This window comes from Podarcis pityusensis, assembly GCF_964106645.2.
Source record: "Podarcis pityusensis genome assembly, chromosome: 10".
Taxonomy (NCBI): Eukaryota; Metazoa; Chordata; class Lepidosauria; order Squamata; family Lacertidae; genus Podarcis; species Podarcis pityusensis.
In genome coordinates, this window is record NC_138035.1 from 58,287,110 (window position 1) to 58,314,628 (window position 27,519).

The following is a 27,519-nucleotide window of genomic DNA, read 5'->3' on the forward strand; positions in this document are numbered from 1 at the left end:
TAACCTAAAAAATCTACATTATAATTCATTAAGCGGAGCAAGAGCCTATAATGCAAGAAAAACAAGGAAGCTAAACAAAGCCAAGCCATTGCAGGTGAAAGGGCTGGGGATATTACTGACATCTTAACAATCTGTCAGAATCTTAACCAACAGCAATAGTGATAAAAGTAACAATTGCAAGCACGGCTTGGCTACATTTGGGTTAGTCAGATAACTTAATGGCTTGCCACAACCTCACTGGAAATCCAATTATGTATGCAAATGCTGGGATGTTTATCCTCACTTGTGGAACTCAAAGGAAAATGTTATGCACATAAAGGATACATGCAACATGATCGTCTTTCTGCAGGGCAGGACTTACAGTAATTAGGGCTGGGCGATATATCGATATATCATCCAAAACTGGTTCGAAAGCCGTATCGTGATATTAGTTTCATAATTTTTGACCTGGCAATATATTGTGAATCATGATGTGTGTGTGTGTGCTATGCAAAAATCACAATGTGGGGAAAACCGTGAAGCCAGCCAATGCCTTTACATAGCTCCATCCTTATTTCAGACATTGTGATATATCAGCATATCACGATGTTTAGCTGGTGAAGCTGAAAAGCAGGTATCGTGCGGCTCTAGTGTACTCTCAGATTTTGCATTAGGTCAGCTTTGAAAGCATTGAAAGAAAGCAGGTAAGCTTAGAATTTTCTCAGAGGGGAAAAATGACTGATAATTGAAAGGGAAAGGTGGTTTAGAACAGGATAGCATTCTGTATTGCTTTTTCCAGTGTTTGAAAGAAATCAGGTTTAGGCTTGAATAACCTGGCAAATCTGAGCAACAGCGGCTGGAGCATCTGAGGTGCGCAAGAAAGATATTCACGGACAAAGGATATAATTTTCAAAGCATCCACCCAAATGAGCTAAGCCTTGGAGAAATACTTCCAAATGACAAGACGTCCCCCGTGAAACAGTTCCTAGGTTACAATCCTCACTCCTCCGCAGCTGAAAAAGTACACTGAGAGTAACCTTCCTTAGTTTTGCTTTGAGAGTTAGCTGCTGCTTAAGGGAAATGAAACCCCCTCTAGGGGCAAGACATATCTGTTTAAATACTTTGTTGTAAAGCTATAATGAACCGCTAAAGGAAAGCGTAATGATAACACATGAAAAAGTACACATTGTGGAAAGCGACAAAATTTACAAAACTAGTACCGGGGAGGAAAGGCTACTTACAGGAACGTCCACGTATTTTGCAGCTGCTTTCACCTTCAGAGAGATAAAAAGCAAGAAACAAAACCTGTAACTAACCGCTGTTAGCTCAGAGTGGACTTTAGAAAGCAATTGTTACAAGAGCTGGAATACTTACAGTGAATGAAAGGATTGACGAGAAGAAAGTGCCTTCATCATACCTTGATAATTTAGACAGCACACCTTCCAGCACTGAAATGAACTACATTAAGAGGCAGCGTGTAAATATTGATAATGCCGTTGTAAAACTCCTAAGGCTGAGGAGGGGAAGGATTTTTCTCCTATGGCTGCTACTATGCAATCAAACACTGCACATGGGCATTTCCTTAGCTAGATCTATGCTACATAAAAGGGTGCTCAGTCTATCCAGCAATCTAGAATATACAAATTTATGTTGTGGAAGGATCCAAACTGATGGACTACTACTTCCCCACCACAGCTACTGTAACCGGAGCATTCAATTTAAATAACAAAGTGTTGGGATTTAAAGATTAAATGATATTACTTCTCATCTCTGTGTCCTTCTGGCTCCTTATTGCTTGTGGGCTTTGCGGCAATTGTAACATTTCACTTGAAAGGAGTGCCCAGTCAGAATTCACCCAGATGCTTTTAAGCAGAAAAAACAGCTGGGGAGGAAAAGGTTAAGCAGATCCTAACCCATCCCCGCCAGTTCAAAACGGTGACATCCCTCAGTACTTTTCATTTAAAAATCAAGGAGGTTGGGAGGCTGCTTATGCGTAAGGCCAAGTTTGGCCCTCTGTTATGAATCACAAGAAAGCTTCCCAGAAATAAGCGTATTGTGTCATTTCTTTCTTGGCGTTACTCAAACACCAGCCAGGGAGTTGAAAAGCCACTTCCATTGGCCATTAATGAGAACCTGCACCCTAAAAAACTAAGAACTCCAATTCCTAATCATTCATACTTTGGAAGTCACATCACAGGAAGCATGAGGCAGAATGAGAACCCTATCACATTATATGAGACCAGAGATTAATTTAAAAATAAAATAAAGCTATGCACACCAATCTATGCTATAGTTGTATTAGCTGTCACATTACTGCAACTTTTACTTCCAGGCGAATAGGCCTTATGACAAACCTATCAAATGTTTTAAAGAGCAATTGCTTGCCGTCCAGATGACTCTCATTCCTAGAACATCGGAGCAGCACTTTGTGAGTGAGAGGACAGGACAAAATTCCCCCTGGCATGCTGTTAATGGCCACTCTAACAGTGTCACAACAGTGTCACATTCCTTATTCCTTGTAAGGATCTGAGATGCTCACTCAGTCTCCTAATGGCTTGAAGGAGTTACGCTAGTAAACTGCACTCGTCAGATCTTTAACCTGTTCTATTTCCAGCATATCTATTTGTAGGACCATTAGTCTTACATCATCATCTAGACATGTCTCATTACACCAAGAAGTGATCTCCGCTGTGTTTTGAATATAAGGAAGGGCCCCACTTCAACTGGTGGCACCCGTTCTCTGCCTTCCTATTACCGCAACACTGAATAGCTTCTATTTAAGTTTATTAGTTTTATTTCATAAAATTTATACACCGCTGAATCCCATCAAAGCAGCTTATCTGCTCAATTCGCTGTAGTCATCTGAATCAGGGTGCCAAATGATAGTTAATATGGTCCTCCAATGACCCCACTGCTGGAAGGTGGTCAGTTTTAGAGCTAGACCTGGAAAATACAGGTTCCGATAACTGCGGGATCAACCTGCATTTTGCCACAGGTAAAGTGGGGTTGTAGCCGCTAAAAACTTAAGGCATGGTGAGAAGGCATGTCCAAACATTTTGGGATATTTGGTGAACACAAAGCAGGGAGCCAATTAATTCCCTTGGGCAAGTCCGTGTTTTAGCCTGATCAGATGTGAAGAAAAAGTAAGATAACTCCACACAAACCATTCTGAGCGCCTATGTGACAAATATTTGGAATCACGATGTGGTCAATATAATACTCAAAATCCAAATTTGACTAAAATCTAGGGTTAATTTTGATGCTATCTGCCCATGTGAGTGTCTAGAGGCCTCTGTGACTTATTGGGCACAACAATGGACCATTTAAACGAAGCTTGTGGACCACAGTTTGGGACCCCCTGCCTTTGTCCATGAAATTACTTGTGAATAGCATTTTTTTATATGTAAGAATCTCCAGTTTGGAGCTTGTAGCTTCAAATGTTGGAATCCCTCCACATCCATAGTGTTACTAGACCATGGAGAGATACTAGAGTTGAACTGGGAAAAACCAGGTGCAATTGTACCACTGTTTATTACTCTTTGGGCCAAGCTGAGGCTGATAATCCTGCCATTCCCACTGGTACTGTACCTCACAACCCACCCTGTTCATGAAAGTGCATTTTCTTCTCTGTAAAGTTTTATGTTACTTTATTTGAAACATTCTCAGACCAAGGTAATTATTTCAAGATTTCCCTTTATAGAAGGAGAAATGCGAAGGAGCAACATTGAAAATAAGGGCGGCTAAAAAGAAGAGTTAAACAAAAAGCCTTTCAGGGTCTTTCTATGTAAGATCAATGTCAAAATTAAAATGGGCTTTAAAAGCCTTTGAAAAATCTGGAGAACACACTTGCTTCACGTGCATCATGAAACAAGCAAGAAAACAACGATGCACCTAATTAAAACTAATCTTAATATAGTACAAATGTGGTCATGGTCGATGCCAGTAATTAATGAAGGTACTGTAGTATGAAGCACAAAAGAAATATACCCGATTAATAGATGCTGCATAGGAATCCTTGATCAAATAGGGATCTAATTTAAATCTGTAAACATCGTGATGAACTGACCTGGTGTTAGTCACTAAGCCTATTTTCCTCTAAAAATGCAACGGGGAAAAATACCAAACATCTCCTCATTGTAGAAAGCAGGCATTGTAGAAAGAAAGACACATTGCCGTTCAGCTACGAAGTGTGAATACATTTACCTTTGAAACAAGAAGTGAAATTACTTCCTTCACCGTTTCTTCAATCAAGTCATCTATTTTTGAATGGTATTGTTGCTGCGTTTTAGGAGACAAAAGCAGCATTAGTGTGTTATATGAACACAACACTTTTGCCATAAGTCATACATAGAACAAAGAGTCTAAATCTGACAGATCAGATTTGCTCAAAATTATCATTTTGAACCCCCAATGAACAAAACCTTGAAAATGATCCACCCTGTCAGTACTTTCTTACACTCTGTCTTGAAAATTTTCCCATGTACGCTGTTGAGTTAAGCAGCTAATAGGGTTATTATTTAGATGCACTGAGGTCTTATTCTTATTCAGGCAAAGGAATGTGAAAGATACTTTTTGTCTCTCTGTAATTAAGGTGGTTGTGGATCTTCCCTCTTCCTCAGCTCAAAGGTTTGGTTTAGCTGTAGAAGCAAGATGACTCCCCCCCCCCCAAAATAAAGCACTTTATATCTAACCATTCTCATTCATAAGTTATGGCCTCTAGAAATAAAATGAGAGGCCAATTGTTAAATATTAAAAAAGAGCCCTTTTATCCATGAAGTGAACTGCAGTTTATACAACTCCTGCATAATCTGTTCAAACATGGGCCAAAAATAAAATTCCATCAGGAAACCTGAAGAGATGGTAATAAATTACCAGGCCACAAAAGGCATAACAACAAACTCAGCTGTTATTCTCCATCTTCTTGCTTCTGCCTTTTCTTCCACTAATGAAAATGCCATCTCTTTAAAGAAGCGCACTTTAAATTAAACCTGAAAGACTTTCGTACCCTGTTTCGGCGATAAATAGAGCAGACTTCCATCCTGCAGTTAGCAGGAGAAAGGGCTCCTTTTCTATTCTCAAAGTACATCCATTAAAAAAGGAAGAAGTAATTCTCCTTTCAGAACATTTGTTCCAGGGAGAAGAATGCCCCACCAACCACTTCACAAAAAAATATGACTTGTAAAGACTAACCCTATCTTGATAGTTCAAGGCTACCTGAAACAGCAAGAGCATAATGCTCAGAGTAAAAGCACCAAAATCAATATAAACATTAGGCTAACTTGGCAGGAGCCCATTGAATAGTTTTCTAAAATTTAGCTTTTTGAAGGCTATTTGCCTCCTTTCCCTCCCCCCTCCCAAAGTTTCCACACAGATGTACTTAATAAATCCCAGGAGAGCTGCCCTTTTGTCAAGCAACTGCCCACTGTGCTCAGATTAATGAAGCAAACATTTTGTATACAAGTAAATGGATGCAGATACACATGTAATGTCGGGAAGTGCCAATTGCCGCTTTTATAAAAGGGACTGTAATGTAGTCCACAGTTGCCCATTCTCAAGTCCCACGAAAATCAAAGGCACAGCCATCGGGGTAACCGTGAGCAAGCTTATAATCACAGTAAATTAGTCTTCTGCAGCCAGGGAGAATCACATGCAAGGAAGAAAAGAGCTTGTGATTCAGTTTGCGAGCATGAGAATTTCTCGGGCTTCAGGAAACCGTCTTAAGATGAAAAATGATTGAATGAGGCTATTTGGGGGGATCATAATTTAGCGCCGATACCTAGTGCTCACGATCATGTATCTTCTCCAGGGATTATTTTGCGTGTTAAAGGCCCCCCCCCAATGTTTAGCCCATTTGCAGGTGAGTTAAGGAATGCCACTACCTGGTGTGTTTTTCGAAGGCCTCTCGGGTGTTTGGGTCCCCTTTGATTATAAAGGAATTAAAAGAGAGCTTTGATGAACCCAGTTTAGGTATGAGAGGGAATTGACAAAAGATGCCCAATGCTCATATGTACGATGGTAGGAAGCTCAGTTATGTGTTGCTGAATGAGATCAAGCGTGGGAAGAAAGACCTTAGGAGTCAGTAACAAGTCGCCAAAAAAAAGGAACAGTAGTGGTGGGCTTTTGCTTGAAAGAAGCAAAGGAGAAGGGACTGATGGGCTTTCCTTCAACCACCTTAAGCGTAAGGCATGGTTGAGACGAGCTTGGGGGTATTTCCTCTGTTTTCTTTTGCTATATTTTAAAACTGTGATTACAAACATTGGGATGTTTTAAATAAGTATGGCTTTTGCTTTCTGCAAAAATATAATAATTATGGAAACACTTCCAAAGAACGGGCATGCTTTTGTGCCACACCATTTCAGTAAGGCATTGAATAGGCCTGTAGAAATTGAGATATTAAACCTTGGGATTTTAAATGCTCATTTTTCCACGGGCATTTTAAAATGTGTTTTTTATATTTTATGTAGACTGTTTAAGAGTTTTTGATGAGCAAGTGGTACATAAAGCCTGTTAAATAAATGAATGGATGGATGGAATGCTGATATGCATGGCAACTCTATTCACTTTTCCTTTTGCAGTGGCTTTTGGTTTGCACGTGCATCAGTGCACACATACGTCTTTGGTGCCAAGCCTCAAGTTCTAAGGGGGAAATGATACTTTGACTTCTTCATATGTAAACATTTCCAAAATCTCAACATGTGAAAATGAGTTGAAGCTTCCTTTGGCTCTTTTTACAACCGTTATGGTTTTGATCTAGGGCAAGAATGGCTAACCTTCCTCAACCCGGGCCCACACTGAAAGTTGGCCATGCCTCAATGGGGCGCATGCCAGAGGTGGGTGTGGCCAACACACCCCTGTGCATGCACACACATACTGACTCACTCCCCATACCTACGGCACCCACAAGCACATCCACACGCTACTCTCACTCTGTGATTAGGGGTGGGAGGGCAGGAAAGACCTTCTCTTGATCTTCAGCAAGCCCCACTGGGATCAGCTGCACTAAGGAGTCCCCCATCGAGACCTCCCAAGTTCAGCTGAAGGAGGTAAGCACTGTTTGCAAGCCCTGCTCTGTCTGTTCACAGGTGGAATTTAAATCAAAGGGGCTTGCTAACCTCCAACCAGTAAACTGATGCTGACAGCAAGTCCCTTTTGATCTCTGACAAGTAAGCGGCCCTGTTACTTGCCAAAGTTGGCCTGCAGCAGGTGGCAGAATAAGGAATCTGGCTTGCTGGTCATATCTGGTTCCATTGTATTTGGGTGACTGGATACATAAGGGGACAGGGCTGCCGCCCTTTGTGTGGAAATGGGCTTTCTCCATTCTTGTGCCATAAGCTGCCAAATTCCCTCTCACGCACAACTACTGGAGGACCTGCCATTCCTATTTTTATGTAGAATCAAAGAATCATAATATTGTAGAGTTGGAAGGGCCACTTGGTCCAACCTCCTGCAATGCAGGAATCTCAGCTGAAGCATCCATGACAGGTGGCCATCCAACCTCTGCTTAAAAACCTCCAAGGAAGGACAGTCCACAACCTGCCAAGGGAGACCCTTCCACTCTCTAACAGCTCTTACTGTCAAAAGTTCTTCCTGATGTTTAGTCAGAATCTCCTTTCTTGAATCTTGAAGATATATCCGGCAAGCATGGAACACATACAGACTCTCTTGCTTGGGGATCTAACATTTTGGACCAGTGGTGTTACTACTCACGCCACACTGTTCACAACAAGCAATGGACACGTAAACACTTTTGAAGACAGAAAGAAATTCTAAAACAAAATCAACTTACCCACTGATTAGCAAACTGGGCCATGTGACAGAAAGCCCCCCAAAAACCAGAGAGTGGGGAAAAATGGGGAAAATAATCATTACAAAATAGTATGAGAAATAAATAGACTTAATGAAATGATATGGATCAACAGAGAATATGAAAATTGTAATGCTATAAAACAACGAATGCACATAAATATGGTTGACATTTGTACTGTGAAGCAAAACACTGCAGTAATGTGTGATGACCTTTCAATTTAGGGGTCTATGTGGGCTAGCCTTGTTGGCCCAGCCAATGGGTCTAAGAACCATAAAGTTTGGCTTTGCCAAGGAGCCAAGGAGAGTCTTTGCTTTTGTACCGACTGCCTGGGATGGGAGGTGGCAGGGAGAAAGGCAGGTGGGTCTTTCTGTGTTCACGGAAACCCCTCCCCTCCAATCCACAACACCGAAGCTGTTGCAGTCTGGTGCCATTTTGAAAGAGGCACTCTCTGCCTCCATATGTTGTCAGTAGAGTCACCCCTATGACAGAAGGTCCTGGAAATGTTTCCTTTTTTGTGTGTGGTTAAAGTTAAATTTCTGGTCATCATCATCATCATTTTATTTGTATGGTCACCACTAATGACTGTATTTGTGGACCTCTTCTTCCACCCCTCCCTACTTTGACAGCAAATATTAAGAAAACCATCACCAAAACGCAGACACATTCTAAAATCACGCACTGCAGAGTTAATGTAGTTTAACATTCTGACTACAACTGTCCTCCATCTCAGGTTGTCTTGGCCAGAAAGCCTTTATCTGACAATGCAAGGCACAGAAGAGCAACAGTAGGAGACTGGTAGGACAAGGGACGAGCAAGGACATACTTGGAGCAATTGCTCCAGTGGCTTCTTACATCATTCTTTATTGACTATGTTTCGCCTCCCTGCTCTTCCTCCTCAAAACCCGCAATAGCCACTCTGGAGCTGAAATCTGGCAAAAGCCTTCTGTGTTCTTCCTGATCTTGTGAAACAGACATTTCAAGATGCTCACTTACCTCCTGCCCGCCATCCAGGACACATAATTTAGCAGTCTGTTTCTTGGCATCAACCAGCACGTTGAACATCGTGCACACAGGAGAGGGAATGCGCAAGTCCGTAGATTTATTTGTCTTTTGCAGTTTGAGTTCAAAGGCAATTCTTGTTCTATTAATTAAAATGCGGGGATCGCAACAGAAAGGACTGTCAAAATTCTAAATAAATGAAGTGCAAAAACAAACCCAGGTTAAACGTACTAACATAAAATTCATTTCAAATATGGAAAATCCAAAGTAGAAATGTTTAGGCACCTGCACGTAAAACGGTTGAATTATCATTTTCACATATCTTATTAAAACTTTCCAGCAAGGTGCTCCGATAGCCCCCTCAAGGTTAGATACTGCTTTAACTGAATAACAGCATGAAAAAACATAACACAGATAAAACACATATTGCAGCAAATGCATCCTGACAGATAAGCTTTCCACACAATTTTCAAACTGGCAAAAACAGAATATAGACTGTCATGTAACATATTCAGGTACTTCTGACAATTTTTTTTTAAATAAAAAGATATGCTGTTAAGAGTTCCAGTAAGTGTGACAACTTTTTATAGGGAGGCGGGGGAGAGTGTGTAATAATTGTTTTCTTCACTTTTGCACTTTCACTTACAAAAGCACTCGCAACACGGGTGGAATTCAGAAGTTAACTTGAGTAGTGAAGTCAAGAGCAGATGGATCTTAGAACTGCTTGTGCTATAAAGAACTAAGGGTCAGCACACATATCACACAGCTAGCCTTGCCAGAAAGGGATGTTAAAATCACTCCATGGTCAGTCAGGTGGTCCTAAGCATACCTTGGTCCTGTATACCTGAAGGAGCGTCTCCACCCCCACCGTTCAGCCCGGACACTGAGATCCAGCGCCGAGGGCCTTCTGGTGGTTCCCTCATTGCGAGAAGTGAGGCTACAGGGAACCAGACAGAGGGCCTTCTCGGTAGTGGCGCCAGCCCTCTGGAACGCCCTCCGTTCAGATGTGAAGGAAATAAGTAGCTATCTTATCTATAAAAGACATCTGAAGGCAGCCCTGTTTTGTGAAGTTTTTAATATTTAATGCTGTATTTTTTTAACACCTGATTGGAAGCCGCCCAGAGCGGCTGGGGAAACTCACCCAGATGGGTGGGGTATAAATAATAAATTATTATTATTATTATTACTATACCCACATGAAAAGAGGGGTCTGTGACAGCATTGCGAAAGAGGCCAGATCCGAAGAGTGAACCATCATGTCAATTGCCCACCATGCTTTATGAAGTGATTTAAAGCCACCCCCATCTGTTGGGTGAATCCAGGGGCATAGTGTGGGGGTGGGGGCTGTGGCCCTGGGCACACAATTTTTGAGCGAGCAAAAACCAGGCACTCCCATGCAGGTTCCCCCAGTGTGGGCTGGCTTTGTGCTCCTCTCTGCCTGCCAGGGGCCATGTCAGCCAGCCAGGCTCTCCCCTACACAGGCGGGCAGGTGGCCTCACTTTGCCCCTGTGGGGGTCAGTCTGGTGGTGTCAGCGGCGAGAGCTCGGCTGACGCGGCCCTGCGTAGAGCATGCCCCTCTCCTGGCATGCATGTCTGCACCCACCCCAGTGTCAGGGGCTGGACTAAGGAGTAATGGTGGGAGCCACCCCCCACTGTTCTGAACCTTCCCAAGGGCAGGAGGAGAGTATAGATTTAGAACAGTGGTTTGCAGAGGGGCATAGTCCAGAGAGGAAAAGCTGGGAAATACTGGGGGAGGAACAGCTAGAAGAGGAAATACCAGCTGGCAGATTCAGTGTCCTTAGACAGCATTCCTGGCTCCCCTTCCCCTAAGACTAGACAGGCTTTGAAAGTGATAGAACAGAAAGCATGGCGGCAACAAGCTCAGATTACCCAATGTAGGAGTGATGTAGATTAATGGGGATGGAGGGGTGAACCTTTACGGGGAGCAACGCCATTTCTATTGGGATACACATTCCTTTGTCTCTCGCTGTGATTAGAAACTAACGGGTAAGAACACTCCTTTCGTTTTATCGGCTTATTTACTGCCACCGGAAGAGGGATCCCCGAAGCCTGACACCCAGGCAACCAACAACCAATGCCACGCCGCTGGATTAATCCTTCCACTTTCACACAAGGCTGCCCAACTCAAACATCCACAGGAGTCCCAGAAATGGTAGCATTTGTGCGGCAATTTCTGAAATTGCCCACGTACCTTTTGACGCATGCTTCTATCATATCGCTGGCCATGAGTTTCAGCCTCTGTTCTAAGTGGTGGGCAAATTCCGGCTCTGGCCAATGAAGGTCAAAGACGAACATCTGCAGTGCGTCAAGTTTCCAGAAAAGATCTTCCGACGTTGCTGACCCGTTGCTACAACAACAAATCATTCAAGGCATTGTTTGAATTACAGCGCTAGAGAAAACAGAGCCCTCCCCTCTTTTAAGCACTGGAACTGGGTGTTTTTTTTACAAGAACATAAAAGCAGCTCTGGCAACATTATCATTTTGTTATGCCTATTGGACCGTCCAGTATTCCAACAGTTTTATCTGATGTGGCACAAATAGTGCCTTGGTAGCAATGGCTAGAAACGGTGTCTTGCCAAGCAACAGCTTGGCAGGAGGGCGCCATCTTGTAATGGGGTAGCAGAGCTGAAAACAATGCCAATATATTTCGCATCTGGCAACCAGTGCACCTCTTGGGTTTCAAAGTATCAAAGTTCAGTTCTGTTCATCTTTGGAGATAGAACCCAATAATTCACAGGTTACGTTAATTCAATAATTTAAAAAGATTTGCCAAGCCCCTAAGCCAGTACAGTGATACCTCGGGTTAAGAACTTAATTCGTTCTGGAGGTCCGTTCTTAACCTGAAACTGTTCTTAACCTGAGGTACCACTTTAGCTAATGGGGCCTCCTGCCGCCGCTGCACAATTTCTGTTCTCATCCTGAAGCAAAGTTCTTAACCCGAGGTACTATTTCTGGGTTAGCGGAGTCTGTAACTTGAAGCGTCTGTAACCTGTAAGCATCTGTAACCCGAGATACCACTGTATACACCAAAAGGCTTATGTTCATACTTCTAGAGTTAATGCTGAATACATAACTTCTGGTAAATGAATCAGCATAGCCGCTAAAGGGCCCTGAAAATTTGTGTCCTGGGCTTTTTAGACTCGTCTACCCATGTACTATCTAAAAACCAAAGGGGTGCATTGGTTGAAAGATGTGATTCCTTCCCCCCAGCTCTCCTACCCCATTATTATTACTTAATGTACTTTCAGTGGTTTGGCTGCTTTGTTGCTACACAACTTAGACCCATGCACAGATTGCCTCTCCAAATTCTTTTATTATTATTATTATTATTATTATTATTATTATTATTATTTATTATTATTTTGACAAAGTAATAATAGTAAATAAATAAGGATAAAAATGTGCACCTCAACAGCGAGATAATTTCATTGTAACTATCCAACCCCCCCAAATTTCAACACATCTTGCGATGGTTTGACCCCTTCCATTTTAACAGTACAAATTCTACAAACACCCTCCATATCTCCTCAAAATCATTTAACATGCCTATTCCCCGTCTTACCTTAATGGCACATGTAAATCTATCATTAACAGCTATATCCCAAACCTCTTTATACCATGATTCCATTTTATATTCTGCTTGCCCCTTCCACTTCCTGGCTATAATAATTTCTGCAGCTGTCAGTAAATTTGTGAGCAAGCCTGTGGACCTTCCACCCCATTGTAATTTGATAATAATGCTACCTCTGGACTTTTGGTCAGCTCTAACCCAGTGATTTCTGTTACCTCCTTAAACACCCTTTACCAAAAAAACTGTACATATTTACACCGCCTCTCCTAATTCTGTGCCCTTTCTGCGAGCAGAGAAATTGGGAGGGGAAACCATTTAACTGAACCTTTTTCTAGGAAGAGGAGGAGAAATTCTCCAGCAGTTTCTCCAGGGCGAAACTCATCATGGAACCAAGTCTGACTGATATAGTCAAGAAGCCAGATGAGAGTGATGGCAAGGTTTCTGCCTTCTCTACGTCTTGAGAAGGGAGTGGCAGCAATGGTGGCAGGAAGGGCAGTTTCTGCTAGCACATTGACCATGGCCACCTCCCTGCCCTTTGCAACCTGCAGTCAAGCTGGTGTCAGTATCAGTTCACTATTCACCTTTGCATCTGGGCTTTAGAGAACTAACATGAAAAGGCCCAAAGAGCTACCCCTGTATCTGGGATGGATTCAGGTTCAAGGAGACCACTGGATGAACCCAAAATTGTGCAGGTTGTACATTACGTTCTGCCTGGGGTGTCTGTTTCTGGGCAAGGAAGAGGCTATGCAAGCTTTGAGGGTCATGTAAGGTAAAGGTAAAGGGACCCCTGACCGTTAAGTCCAGTCACAGACGACTCTGGGGTTGCGGTGCTCATCTCGCTTTACAGGCCAAGGGAGCCGGCGTTTGTCCACAGACAGTTTTTCCAGGTCATGTGGCCAGCGTGACTAAGATGCTTCTGGTGCAACGGAACATGAAAACCAGAGCAGCGCACGGAAACGCCGTTTACCTTCCCGCTGGAGCGGTACCTATTTATCTACCTGCACTTTTTGGCGTGCTTTCGAACTGCTAGGTTGGCAGGAGCTGGGACCGAACAACAGGAGCTCACCCTGTCGCGGGGATTTGAACCGCTGACCTTCTGATCGACAAGCCCTAGGCTCTGTGGTTTAGACCACAGCACCTCCCACTCCCTTGAGGGTCATACCAGATTGCAAAATGTCTGCAAGGAAAAATCTGACACTTGTGATAAAAGTCTTGCATGGTATGTCTGTTACACCCATTATCTGAATTTGGCCTGTACATTACACACATACCCTAAGATAAAGCAACTGAATTTACGGAAGGATAAAGGTTGAATACGCCAAAAAAGTCAGCTTAATGTTTGTCTGTGCTCTGTGATGATCAAATGTAGCTCCATCTGTAAAAGCAGAATTAAGCCAACCAATTTTTATTGTGTGATGTCCAGTATTTTTAAAAAATTATGTATCAGCTTCCTAATAAAAAAAAATGAAGAAATTATGTTCTCTCAAATGCTGTTAAAATAATCCTGTGCATACCCATTTCCTGTTAGCCATTTAAACTTGCTTTCACCAATTACAGCAAAAGCTACAATAGCCGCTGGTTCATGAAATGTCAAAAACACCCTGTAATCAATGCCTCTTATGGTTTTTATGACACAAAGTCACAGTAACTTTATTTGTTCTTTCATTTGGGAATTTGCGCAACAATATTCACAGAAGGATTTTTTTTGGGGAGGGGGAGATGATGGCCACAGGAAGGAAAGCTGCAGCAACACAAAGAAACAATGTGCTCCTAGCAATGCAGCAATTTTGTCACTGGATATGTTTGGTTGCGCGAATAAAATTCTCCCAGGGATAAGAGGCTTTGACACTGACAATGCTACAATAGTCTAGGGAAACGGTGCGTAATTTATCTGCGCTGATCACGATGCAGTATCTGCACTAGGACTTGTCTCTCCCTTTGGCACAAAGTTCTTGTAATTCAAACGTATGATAAATTCTCACTTTTCAAAAAGATTTTAATCTTTGACAACTGCTTTATATAAAGCAAGGGTGGATACGCTATTCTTACTCCCCCGGCACAGAATGAAACTGTTTGCATTTCAAAATACTGCAACATTAATGTCACTGCGATCTGTGAAGGATCTCAACTACTGCACTCAACAGTGGTGCAGAGAAGGCTTGCTCTGTGGTGGCACCTATTTTATGAGATGACCTCCACTTGGAGATCAGGTGGGCATCAACAGTTGCGTGTTTCTGCCGGCAACTGAAAACGTACCTCTTCACCCAAGCTTCTCCCGGCTAACTCCTAATATCTCTGGCTACTGCATAAATGACGCAGAAACTTTACAGTTGTTTTAGTGATACAGCTTTTATTGCTGTCCTGTTTGTTTCATTGTCATGGCATTTCTTTGAAATAATGGGTGGAGGGCAGATCGCATTAATAAAGAAATAAGATAAATCACAACTGTGTATAACCAAGGAGAGAATTACGCTTCTCTACCTGGCTGTAGGAATATTCGTCTTTCTTATGCTTATGAACAAGGGTGCTGCTCCTACCAGATTGCGGACACCGCAATTTTAGCTCACACTCCCAAGTGGTGACCTGTTGAGTTTTCCTCTGACATGCATCCCGTAGAAATGTTAGCTAGCCCTTACAGGACAGGCTCACGTTCCTGAAAATTCAAAAACAAGCCTCACAGCCAAGCATAATTCAGTGTGCTTTTCATGTCTAGCCAAGCGGTCCTCTGTGTTGGCCTCTCGAGGGACCAATCAAGCAAAAGACTGAATGCTACGCAAAGCGTTTTGCTCTCTTAATACCTCCTCCACCTTAATCCACAATGCCCCAAATGTGCCATTAAAGAGACGGACCAGCAAAAACAAGCGAAAACAAAGTAATTATGTTCTTGGGGCTGTGCAATGATAGATAAGAACACACACTCCCTGTTTCTACCCATACAAAGGGGGGGGGGGGTATCCATTTTGTGTGAATGGAAAGGCCAGCAGACAAGCTATACCGTATGCAAACAACCCATACTTCTATTACAAATAAAGCACATTAAATAAAACATGTAAAATTTGATTCTGGAGGAATCAGAGATACTACTTTTAATAGGTATAAGTATATTTGGCAAACTATATTTAGTTCACCATAGCTGAGTACAGCTAGATGAATAGTGCAACTGTATGCATGTCTACTCAGAAGTAATAATAATAATAATAATAATAATAATAATAATATCTTATTATTTGTACCCCGCCCATCTGGCTGGGTTTCCCCAGCCACTCTGGGTGGCCTCCAACAGAGATTATAAATACATCAAAATGTCACACATTAAAAACTTCCTTGAACAGGGAATCCCCTCTGAGTTCAATGTCCTAGGTGTATATGTGTGTATATATGCGTGTGTGTTTGTGTGTGTGTGTGTTTCTAGATTCAGGTAGGTAGCTGTGTTGGTCTGACACGGTCAAAATAAATTTAAAAAATCAAAAAATCGTCCAGTAGCACCTTAGAGATCAACCAAGTTTGTTCTGGGTATGAGCTTTCATGTAGTATCTGAAGAAGTGTGCATGTACATGAAACAAACTTAGTAGGTCTCTAAGGTGCTACTGGATGATTTTTTAAAAAAATTAAATTTATATATATGTGTGTATACATAGGAGGCAACTCCTAGGGGCTGAGGTCCCTTTGCCCCCCAATAAAATATCTGAGGCCCCCTAAAAAAGTTGGTAGACATTACCATTAATATAGTGTGTGTGCACCATGTCATGTATTATGTGGGGTGGGGCTTACCTGTCCCCCAATACTTCATTCAAATTGGCACCCCATGTGCGTGCATGTGTATGAATGATTGTAACCTAAAATGTACAGTTAATTGCTCTGAGTAATCTATACCTCTATAAAAGGTTCACAATTTAATATTTAGAATAGGAAGACTCTGCAAGGTTTAAATCATATAAGCAGTAAACCCGAAGACCAACAGAGATCAGCTGTTATTCTGAGCAAGCAGTAACTTTTCAATTCTCCAATATTTTTTTTAAGAATCTATTTTATCATTAGAGCCCAGTGGTAAAACACACTTGTTGCATGCCAAAGATCCTTGGCAACTCTGGATTAGGGATGAGTGGGAACAGGTCTAAGAAAAAGCTTTTACTAGCCAGAGACGACAGACCAATGTTCTGACTCCTCTGTATGAGGCAGTTTCTGTCGTTCATATTTTTGAGCTTCACAGACAAGCCAGAGTTTGTCTTTGTCTCGATAAGGCACAGTTGCCCATTCTTTGACTTAGCTCCCTGTCAATGAGTGACAACACTCTCTGCATAATCCCAGCGCCAGTGTCACGCGTTGGCATTGTCAAGCACTTTGCTGGAGCCCACATCCCAGTAGAGGCCTGTTGCTAATTCCCGGAGCCTCTTGGCTCTGCTGCTCCTTCTCTTTGCTGTTGCTGACAATTCACCTGAGCTCTCTGAACAAGCAAGCAAGCAAGCGCCCTAGCAGTGAGAAGCACATAGAGAAGCCTCTGAGGCCTTTGCATGTCTTGCCTCCACTCTCTGGGAGGTGGTACATCCTGGGCCCAGAGGCAGAGGCAAGAGAATAGCACTGCCAATAGCAGCTTGGGGGGAGGCGCTGAAAACACCTTGCCCAAAAGATCCCAATTCCAGATGATGCCCAGGCTATTTAGATACCGTATTTTCCCGTGTATTAGACAGGGTTTTTTGACTCAGAAATCATGTCCGTTTCTGAGCACAATTCAAAGTGTTGGTGCTGACCTTTAAAGCACTAAACATCCTTGGTCCAGTATACCTGAAGGAGCATCTCCACCCCCATCGTTCTGCCTGGACGCTGAGGTCCAGCGCCAAGGGCCTTCTGGCAGTTCCCTCACTGTGAGAAATGAGGTTACAGGGAACCAGGCAGAGGGCCTTCTTGGTAGTGGCGCCTGCCCTGTGGAGCGCCCTCCCACCAGATGTCAAGACAATAAAAAACTATTTTACTTTTAAAAGACAACTGAAGGTGGCCCTGTTTAGGGAGATTTTTAATGTCTGATGCTGTATTGTTTTTAATATTCAGTTGGAAGCCGCCCAGAGTGGCTGGGGAAACCCAGATAGATGGGCGGGGTATAAATAATCAAAGAAAGAAAAAAGAAGCTGGGGTTGTCCAACACACGGATAGTGGCATGGGGGGGGGAGAGAAGTGGCGCGGTGCCAGCCAGTTAGTTGGCAGGGGCACGGCTTCCCCTGATGCTGTAGCGAGCAGTGAGCAATCTGGGGGGTGTTTCCTGCCCGCCGCTGCGTGGGGAGAAGCTGCGCACTGCCAGCCAGTTCGTTGGTGGGAGCGCAACTTCCCACATGCCGCTGCGTGCGGCAGGCACTCCCTGAGTCGTTTCCCGCGTGCGGCGATACTGGGGGAGGTTGCGCTCCCACCAGCCATCCAATAGGCGGGAGCGCAAACTCCTCCGGTGTCACCGCACGCGGGAAACGATCTAGGGAGTGTTTCCTGCCCGCAGCTGCATGAGGAGAGAGGCTCAACAACTTTGGGCCATCTCTCCTCATTTTCTTAAAACTGAGTCCCCCCAAATGTTGTGTGTGTGTGTCTTATACATGGGGGTGTCTTATAGACGGGAAAATACGGTAAATGAGGTTGGGTGGGTGGTACTCATTTTAATTTATTTTTAAGCAACGGAAAAGAAGATTATTTGGAAAATGTAAAATTGCATGCATGCCTAATATCTGCAGTTCTGGGGATTAGCTTTTCATCCCCTGGTTCCGACAGACACTTCCCCTGTCCCTTTTCTGGAGAAGGTCCTCAGTCAGGATGACTAAGGCCGGTTCTATTCCAAAACCACATCTAAACCCAGAATGAAATGGGTCTTGATATTCAGTTTCCTCCAAGAGTACCTGCACCACCACCATCTTGAGCAACTTGCCCTTCAAAGGAACTTGCCCTTACCCTTTAGCAACTGGGAAGTAGAGTTGGAACATCTTAACCCTAGGTACTATTTCTGGGTTAGCGGAGTCTGCAACCTGAAGCATATGTAACCAGAGGTACCACTGTAGAGGCAAGGCAGCAAAGAGTAATGGAACCAGAAATGGGCCATTGCTTGTAAATGTGCTATAAACTTTGATTTAGTACTAGGTATGAAAGCATTCCTAAAAATAACCATTTGTTTGCTGAATATCTGTCATGGAGAGCCTTCCACCCCCCCCCCCAAATATCCTCTCTCTGCTATACAGTGGTACGTCAGGTTACATACGCTTCAGGTTACAGACTCTGCTAACCCAGAAATAGTACCTCGGGTTGCTTCAGGATGAGAACAGAAATCGTTTTCCGGCAGTGCGGCAGCAGCGGGAAGCCCCATTAGCTAAAATGGTACCTCAGGTTAAGAACAGTTTCAGGTTAGGAACGGACCTCTGGAACAAATTAAGTACTTAACCCGAGGTAGCACTGTAATGCTTAATTGAGAAGTTCTTCATTTAAACTACAAAAGCTCCTCTGAATCTGTTTTAAAAAACAACAACAGGGACGTAATCTCCGACAGCCAGTAGCTAATTAAGTGAGATTTGAACTCGATTAATTTTGGCAGTGTCCTATTACGAGGGAATCCAGACAAGCCAGAGAAAAATAACGCAAACCAATTGCTGTTGCTGCTATTTTCAAAAATCTTTTAGCACATGCAGTGGATTAGTAATAACATGCCAAAACACGAAGAGCTATTGACATTAAAAAAAAAAAAGCAACAACCCCACCATACTGAAGTACAATAATTTAAAGTGTTTCCACACTGCTTATTAACTAAATAGCAGCAATTATGTAATTAAGGGTGATGACTGCTAAATGTACCACAACAAACCTCTGCCTAGTTAATTTTAAGCTACATCCTACTGAGATTTTACACACCAAAAAGCACAACCCAATGACATTCCATGCTTGGCTTTCAACCAAAAAGCTGCAATTTCCAACCAAATGATCACAAAACACCATGCAGTCCAAAGACAGCTGTACATGACATCAGTAAGGCCGTGCAGAGCTGAGACACACACACACACACACACACACTCAACATTTAAAGATCAGTCAAGAATACACACGTGGAATCATATAAAGAAGTCATCCAGGTTGGTGTTGAAAAACTAGGTATCTGTGGAAGATTAAGAGGCAAACTTGGAACTTTTGGAAGAGCTACATTGGGAAGACTGTTGGTGATGGTCCTGCAGAGAAATAGACAACGTAGGAGCACAATAAAAATAGATTGTAAAAAGGAAAGCTGGAGGAGTAGGTGCAAACCAAATGGGGACCAAATTTGGCATAGGGCCTTCCGGAAACACTTACTTGACAGGCTGCCATGATTCTTGTTCAAGACCTCTGTGAAGGGACTGGGCAATGGAGGACTCCATGAGATCAATGTAGCGGATGACCAAGGGAACAAAAATCTCCTGCAAGTGCTTGTGAAACTTTCCATTGCACAAAAGTGCTTGAAAAACAAACAAACAGACAAAAAAAAAAAGGTTGCAATTATTTCCCTAGCTTTGGTTACGACAGGATTTAAAGATGACACTACGTGCTGACGGCATTCCGCCAGAGGTTACTTAAACACCTTAATTATAAATACTTGTGCTGTGAGGGTACCATAACAGCAATCTAATGTCACGTTTTGTGGTGTTTACTGCCATAGTTATTGATATTCTTCAATAAAAATGTGTGCAGCAAGTCATAAATACTGGTTTATTAGTGCTTTTAACATTAACTAGATATTGTTGTTGTTATCATCATCATCTACAATTATTAGTATACTGCAGGTCTCAGGGAAGTTGACAACATAAAAACACAATACGAAAATACAAAACAAAAACAACCCAGTAATTTCCATGTCCCCAACACATTTTAAAAGGGCATTGGATGTCAATCAGCCAAAGGCCTGGTTAAAGAGGAACATCTTCGCCTGGCTCCTAAAGGTGTATAATGAAGGCGCCAGGCGGACTTCCCTGGGGAGAGCATTCCACAAACAGGGAGTCACTGCAGAAAAGGCCCATTCTCACGATGGCACCCTCTGGACCTCTTTTGAAGGAGGCGCAAGAAGGAGCACCCCAGAAGACGATCTGAGGGTCCAGGTAGGTTCATACGGAGAGAGGAGGTCCTTAGGGTATAGCAGCCCTCAGTCATTTAAAGCTTTATAGGACAAAACCAGCACTTTGAATCGGGCCCAGAAACTAACTGGTAGCCAGCGCAGTCGAACCATCAGTGTAATATGCTGAAACTGTCTTGCCTTAGTGAGCAACCTGGCTGCTGAATTCTGCACTAGATGAGGTTTCCGAACCATCTTCAGAGGCAGCCCTACATATAACGTGTTGCAGTAATCTAACCTCGAGGTTACCAGAGCCTAAATAACAGTAGTTAGGCTATCTCTGGGGGACTAGCAATGGAGATAAAGGTTTGTCCCACCCACACAAGTACAGTGGTACCTCTGAATGCAAACGGGATCCGTTCCAGAGCCCAGTTCGCATCCTGAGCAGAACACGACCCGCGCCTGCGCGGGTCGCAATTTGCCGCTTCTGTGCATGCACGTGACATCATTTTGAATGTCTGCACATGCGTGAGCGGTGAAACCCAGAAGTAACCCGTTCCATTACTTCTGGGTCGCTGCGGAACGCAACCTGAAAACGCTCAACCTGAAGCATATTTAACTCAAGGTATGACTGTATTTCCACTTATGCAGTGAACTTCCCTCCCTTCCCTTCTCCCCACGTGTACCGACACACCCCAATCTGCTCCGAAGAGTTGAGCGACACCCCCACCTGAACCAATTTGGGAGGCATTCAGGGCGAGGAAAGCGAAGAGAAGTTCTGTTGAACAAGCGCAAGTCCTTAAGCAAACTGGGTGACTTAGGGATATAACCCTATTTACACAGGATTCGATCCAGAAAGACCCTGTTTGCGCATGCTTTTGATTCGCCTGCTTGGAGGTGAACACATTTTGGACCAGGAGGTCTGGCACAAACTAACGCCATTTACAATTCATATGTTAAAAAATGAACTGAAGCACTTCCTAATTTGCCAACTGCCTCGTTGAGGCCGTGATCCTGCACAGACTGATTTGAATGCACGCCCCACTAAACTCAATGGAACCTCTAGTGAGTGTGCATAGGATTGCGCCCCAAGTGCATTTTCTGATGTGGAGCTGCAAGTTGTTGTTGTTATTAATATTATTCAAATTTATATACTGACCTATACCCGGAGGTCTCAGGGCAGTTCACAAAAAACGATCACAGTATATAAAATAAAAATGAAAGCAATAACCCAATAATACCACCCCAAAGAGCCACATTTTAAAAGGGTATGGGATGTTGATCAGGTCAACCAAAGGCCTAGTTAAAAAGGAACATTTTTGCCTGGCGCTTAAAGGTGTATAATGAAGGTGCCAGGTGAACTTCCCTGGGGAGAGTATTCTACAGACGGGGAGCCACTGCAGAGAAGACCTGTTCTCGTGTTGTCACCCTCCGGACCTCTCGAAGGAGGGCCTCAGAAGATGATCTCAGGGTCCGAGTAGGTTGCTCTCACCTGCTAACTTGATATGGATATTGGGCTGCAGGCGAAGCCTGAGTGACTCATTCCTGGTAGGGACTTATATCCCCCTGTGTTTCCTTCGCATTAACAGCGTTTGTTATTGAATAACATCTCGGAAAGAAACACGGTTAAAAATAAAAAAGCAAAGCAGCAAAGCCAAGCTTCAGCCACCATAAACATATTTTTGCACTTAGGTTCATTAAAGCCATCAGGAAAAAAAAAACCCATCTCCCAAAGCACCCACATTAGACCCAGTACACCTGCTCTCTAGACACCACGGACTGTTGTTCTTATAACATGTCTTTTAAATGCCAGCAACTATTCATGGTTTCTACCCGCTACGCTGCTGTGCTCCACACCTTTCCCTCTGCAACCTCTCATTCCCAACCTCACCTTGATCTCTCCTCACTATTCTCAGCTCCGCAGCTTCTATGGACCTTGATCCGAGACCTGAAGGGAACACAGCTCAGACTGCATAATGTACATGCACCCTTGCTCCCCCTCCATTAGCTCTTGCGGGTTTTTTTGTAGCTCGTTGTGCTATGCCATGGGTAGGCAAACTAAAGCCCGGGGGCCAGATCCGGCCCAATCGCCTTCTAAATCCCGCGGATGGTCCAGGAATCAGCGTGTTTTTACATGAGTAGAATGTGCCCTTTTATTTAAAATGCATCTCTGGGTTATTTGTGGGGCCTGCCTGGTGTTTTTACATGAGTAGAATGTGTGCTTTTATTTAAAATGCATCTCTGGGTTATTTGTGGGGCATAGGAATTCATTCATTATTTTCCCTTCAAAATATAGTCCGCCCCCCCCCCCAAGGTCTGATGGACAGTGGACTGGCCCCCTGCTGAAAAAGTTTGCTGATCCCTGTGCCATGCTATGGCTCCTTATGAGCATATTGGTACGAATCTGCATCAGCCTGAGGATACATTTCCATGGGCTTATTTATGTTCCAATTTTGGGGAACCCTAACGGCGTTTTCATGCGCTGCTCTGGTTCGCCAGAAGTGGCTTAGTCATGCTGGCCACATGACCCGGAAGCTGTACGCCGGCTCCCTCAGCCAATAAAGCGAGTGCCGCAACCCCAGAGTCAGTCACGACTGGACCTACTGGTCAGGGGTCCCTTTACCTTTTTTTAAAGCCCTGCAAAAAGGTCAAGCTGAGAAGGCAGCCTGTCTGTACGGCCGCTCGGAAGGAAGACTTGCCAACACACATTCTTCCCTGTAGCATGTTAGAAAACAATAACCCACACTTTCATCTCACAGTTTTATGTTCCGAAAAGGAAGCTTCGGCACTGTGTGCTTAATAATAATAATAATAATAATAATAATAATAATAATAATTTGTACCCCGCCCATCAGGCTAGGTTTCCCCAGAATCTCTGGGCGACTCCCAACAGAATATTACAACACGATAACACTTAAAAAACTTCCCTAAACAGGGCTGACTCCAGATGCCTTCTAAAAGTCAGATAGTTGTTTATCTCCTTGACATCTGATGGAAGGGTCTTCCACAGGGCGGGCGCCACTACCGAGAAGGCCCTCTGCCTGGTTCCCTGTAACCTCACTTCTCGACTCTTGGAACCATTTGAAAACCAAGGCATGGCTTCCAATTGGCTGCAGGTGCTTCCAGCACTCAATTGGAAGCTGCGTAAGTCACGTCAGATGTTCGGCTTCCAAAAAACATTCACAAACCAGAACACACACTTTCCGGGTTTGCGGCATTCAAGAGCCAATTTGTTTGGGAGCCAAGCCATTCGACAACCAAGGTACCACTGTACTTCATTACTCAGCAATCCTTATAACCACCCAGAAGTTAGTAAAGAGAGGTTGCCCCGTCTATTCATGGCTCACCAGAGATTTGAACCAAATATTTCCTGCCTCATTCCATCACAGCAGCTAAAGTGGTCCCTAAAGATCAAATCACCAGCCAGTGTCACAAATAGCAAAATGATACCATTTTTTTTTTTTTTTTGGTATGGTATGAGGAAGCTGCCCACCATAAGCATATCAAACAGAAGTGGATTGAATTATCAAATGGATTTATGGGCCTATTTATATAGATTTGCATAGGAATAGCAACATTAACATTCACTGGGATTTCCATCTAAATGTATGCAGATTTCTTACAGATGATGATATGCCGACATGGATTTAACACTAAGTAGACAGATGTGCATCAGAGTGTGAGGTTTAGCATCACTCCATATGGTCCAGTGGGAAGGATGAATATATGGCAACATATTATGCAAATTCCACCTCCACTCATTAAACATGGTAACGCTGAAGATAAGCATTTTAATGCTTGACCTTCATTCAAACTTGAGTTTCTACGTAGTGGTAGACCTTAACTACTTGACCTTTAGTCAAATATGGCTTTTTACTGAAGTCAAGGGCATACCTTCCAAATTACTTCATCTAATTTCAGTGTATATCTTATAAAACCATCCCAATCCTGCAAATTGAGCAAAAGAAAATTACAGCCCGACAAACTTTCATTGATATATTGGCCTCTAACCCATTAGGTAAATATACACACATGCAGTAAGCACAAACAGTCTTCTGAAGCTATCTTAGAAATGATGGCATTTTAGGTACTAGGGACGAAGTCAGTATATAGAGAAGAATCACATGGTATAGAAGACGGAAGCAATTCAAGGTTTTTTTTCTGCATTATTTGAAAGAGAGGGCCACCTATCAAATGTTTGCAATTCCACGGGAAATGAATTAGCTTCTCATCCAAGGAATTTCTAATATGGCACTGTGGTTATATACATGTGATAACAACACTACATCTGTTTCATTAAATAATCAAAAGGTTAAAATAATACTTAAAATGTTGGCAGGGTACTCATATCGGGTGTATCTGGAAACCATCTGCAGTTTCACAGATTTTGAGTTGACAGAAAGCTCTTGAGATAGTACAACATGCAGGTGTCAACCCTTCACGTTTCAAAGGCTGAAGATTAACTTCATCTACAATATGGGGACCTAACAGTTCTGCCTTTCAAAAGAAACCCGAAAAATCATCTCTGATACTGGCCTCACCGAGAGAATAACCCAGTGGGATTTCCACCTCTTCATTTCCTAATGAGCTTTTTGATAATGAGAGGTAACTTTAACAGTCACTATGGGCTCTATTATGGCTAATTTGACTCCACTTCACTCTCCTTGTTAATTACTAACACTAGCCTTTTTATCCTCACGAGAACACACTCGAAGTTTTTTTTTTTTGGGGGGGGGTCCATTTTTTAAAATTTATGTGGGGCTCTTTTTAAAGAGTTGGACGTCTTCAGCAATAGATTTATACCTAGCAGTTCAGCCACAAATATTTATTAGTCGTTACATGAAGACTCTTTGTGACACCAGTCCCACAAGCATAGGGTATTCTGTCCGATGGTCTTAATAGGTTAACTCTGTGAAAAGTCTGCGTATTACAGACAAACTACATAGAATAGTGTATTTTATCTAGGAATCAATTCCTTGTAGAATAATTATTTGTAATCTGCTTCCATTTCTAGAGACAGAAGGGTTACTAGGAACTAGCGGGTTTGCTGATGGAAAAAATGTTTTATTTTCTACAATTCCCCCCGCCCCCTTAGGTATCTTATTTACAACTCACAAAAGCTTTCAGGTGGCATAAATGGGATTCCCAAATGGTTCTTCTTGCGTGTTGAGTCCCACAATGCCAACCCAAAAAAATTCACACATCACACATCATTTTTTGTTTAAGGTTTTTGGCATAATTTTGGCCACAACCTTATTAAAATACAAAAAATGTGAGTGGTTGCTTAGGCATTGGTTATGACTATCTGTCCTTGCCCCCCAGGGACAGAGCTGGCCTTCCGGATTCCAACGGAAGCCAGTGTGGGAAACAAGTATTGGGTGACGAAATGAAGCTGGGCATCAGTCCCTCACTTCTCACCCTCATGTTCCTGTGGGGCTTGCACGGCCCAAGTCCGATGCCAGGGACAAGGACGAAAAGAATGGCAAGCCCCTGGATTCCTTTATCGGAATTCCCTTTCTGCACCACCATTGGAGGGGTAGGCACTTACCCCTCCAACAACCAATTTTAACCAATGCCTAACCGCCAACCTTACAAGTTGTGACGATTTGCTACGCAGTAGGCAAAAACCAAATGGCACCAGCCAATCAGCCAGATGGCAAAATTCCTACCAGGCCCCTGCTCCAAGGCAGACGACCCCATGACAGGCATAGCAAGGTCAAGTGATCAAGAAACCCCCCCTATTAAAGGGAGGGTGGGCGGGTGATCCGGTGCAAAATGGCCAAGAGGACGCCCAGCCTCGGGCGTCCTGTATTTAAAGACTCTGACCCCTCCTCCAAATTGGCAACAATCAAAACTCCTCAGCAACTCAATTTAACCACTTATGGCTTGGGTTCATCCCAAAACTGCCCAGCAACAGCAGGGTGGCTTGTATCCCCCAACCGCAACACGTGCTCTCTGTTAGGGAGAACACGCTTTGCCAGAAAGGATCATGTTCTCTATCTCTCAGTTAGAACAAGGGTGGAAAATGACACACAACTGTTAAAAAATGCTTCCCAAATCTGCTTTTTCTTGCTATTAACTCACCCCTCCCCAACATATCAGGGCTATTAGGTCTTTTAAAATGCCAGTGCTTTGAGTTCCCTCAGTAGCGCTTCATAACGTTGTTCATAATTACTTCATAATGAAAACACATTTTCTGTCGTTTAAATGAATTGTCTTCCTCCCTTGAAAGCTTCCCCCCCATAATTATTTGAAGTAATTACATATTTAATTGACTGATGGGGGAAAAAGAATGTAAATCCAAGTCTTCCAGTTATCCATTTCTGGAGAGTCTGTGAGATGATCAGTACTGGTTGGTCAATGGTCTATGAAAAATCATGCGGAATTATTTTATCACTTATTCATTATAAAATCATTAAATACAACCATTCACAATAAAGGAGAGGAACCCGAAATGGTTGCATTCCATCTTGAACTATGTTCTTAAAATGCAAAAAACAACAACCCACAAACCTACATTTTTGTAAATTCTAAGTCAGCTTTGAAAATCAGTCTCTATCGCTATATCCTTCAGATAACCAGCAAATAAGTCAACACCATTAGAGGATAATTTGATAAGGAAAAATAAATAAATAATTCAATTCGAAGCTTGAAATGGCAGGAGTAAGCTGGAAAGTCCTTGTGGACGTCAGTGAGGGCAGAGGAAGCCCAGAAGAGATTGGCGGTGCAGGGGGCTTGTTTATAATAGTCAGCCTCCCCGCCTAACAGCTGATGTGCAGGGGTTGTACAGCTGCTGCTGCTGCTGCTGCTGCTCTCCTGCACATCCTTCAGCCTCCTGCCGGCCTCAGAGCTTCAATTCTAGTTGTGGATGTTTTTGAGTGAACTATTTTTGGTCTCGATTAGGGGCGTGTGGCAGAGAGAGCATTTAAAAGGTGTTTAGAGGGTGCTCCCCACTTCATGCGATTTCACTTGTGCATGCGGGGGCCAGAAACGTAACCCCTTCCGGGTAAGGGGGGGCCGCCTGTATAAGTATAGATTTTGAAATGAATCGTTGTGAAGTGCAACGTGGAAATATGCATGCATAGGCTTCATTTTTATGCCAAG

At 43.2% G+C, this 27,519-nt stretch overlaps 1 protein-coding gene across 13 annotated transcripts in view; it reads right to left on the reverse strand.

Moving 5' to 3' along the window:
- CADPS2 (calcium dependent secretion activator 2) overlaps window positions 1-27,519 on the reverse strand; it is a 370,823-nt gene that overhangs the window by 47,547 nt on the left and 295,757 nt on the right. For 4 of the 13 annotated variants that reach the window (XM_081023468.1, XM_081023466.1, XM_081023465.1 and 1 more), the window contains 8 exons: window positions 19,683-19,824; window positions 19,442-19,561; window positions 10,998-11,153; window positions 8,780-8,927; window positions 7,766-7,780; window positions 4,183-4,257; window positions 1,354-1,437; window positions 1,221-1,253 (listed from right to left, as the gene is read on the reverse strand). In XM_081023468.1, coding sequence (XP_080879594.1) covers window positions 1,221-1,253; window positions 1,354-1,437; window positions 4,183-4,257; window positions 7,766-7,780; window positions 8,780-8,927; window positions 10,998-11,153; window positions 19,442-19,561; window positions 19,683-19,824 — 773 coding nt within the window. The remainder of the gene's footprint in view (window positions 1-1,220; window positions 1,254-1,353; window positions 1,438-4,182; window positions 4,258-7,765; window positions 7,781-8,779; window positions 8,928-10,997; window positions 11,154-19,441; window positions 19,562-19,682; window positions 19,825-27,519) is intronic. The other 9 variants (XM_081023461.1, XM_081023471.1, XM_081023470.1 and 6 more) reach the window with 3 other exon arrangements.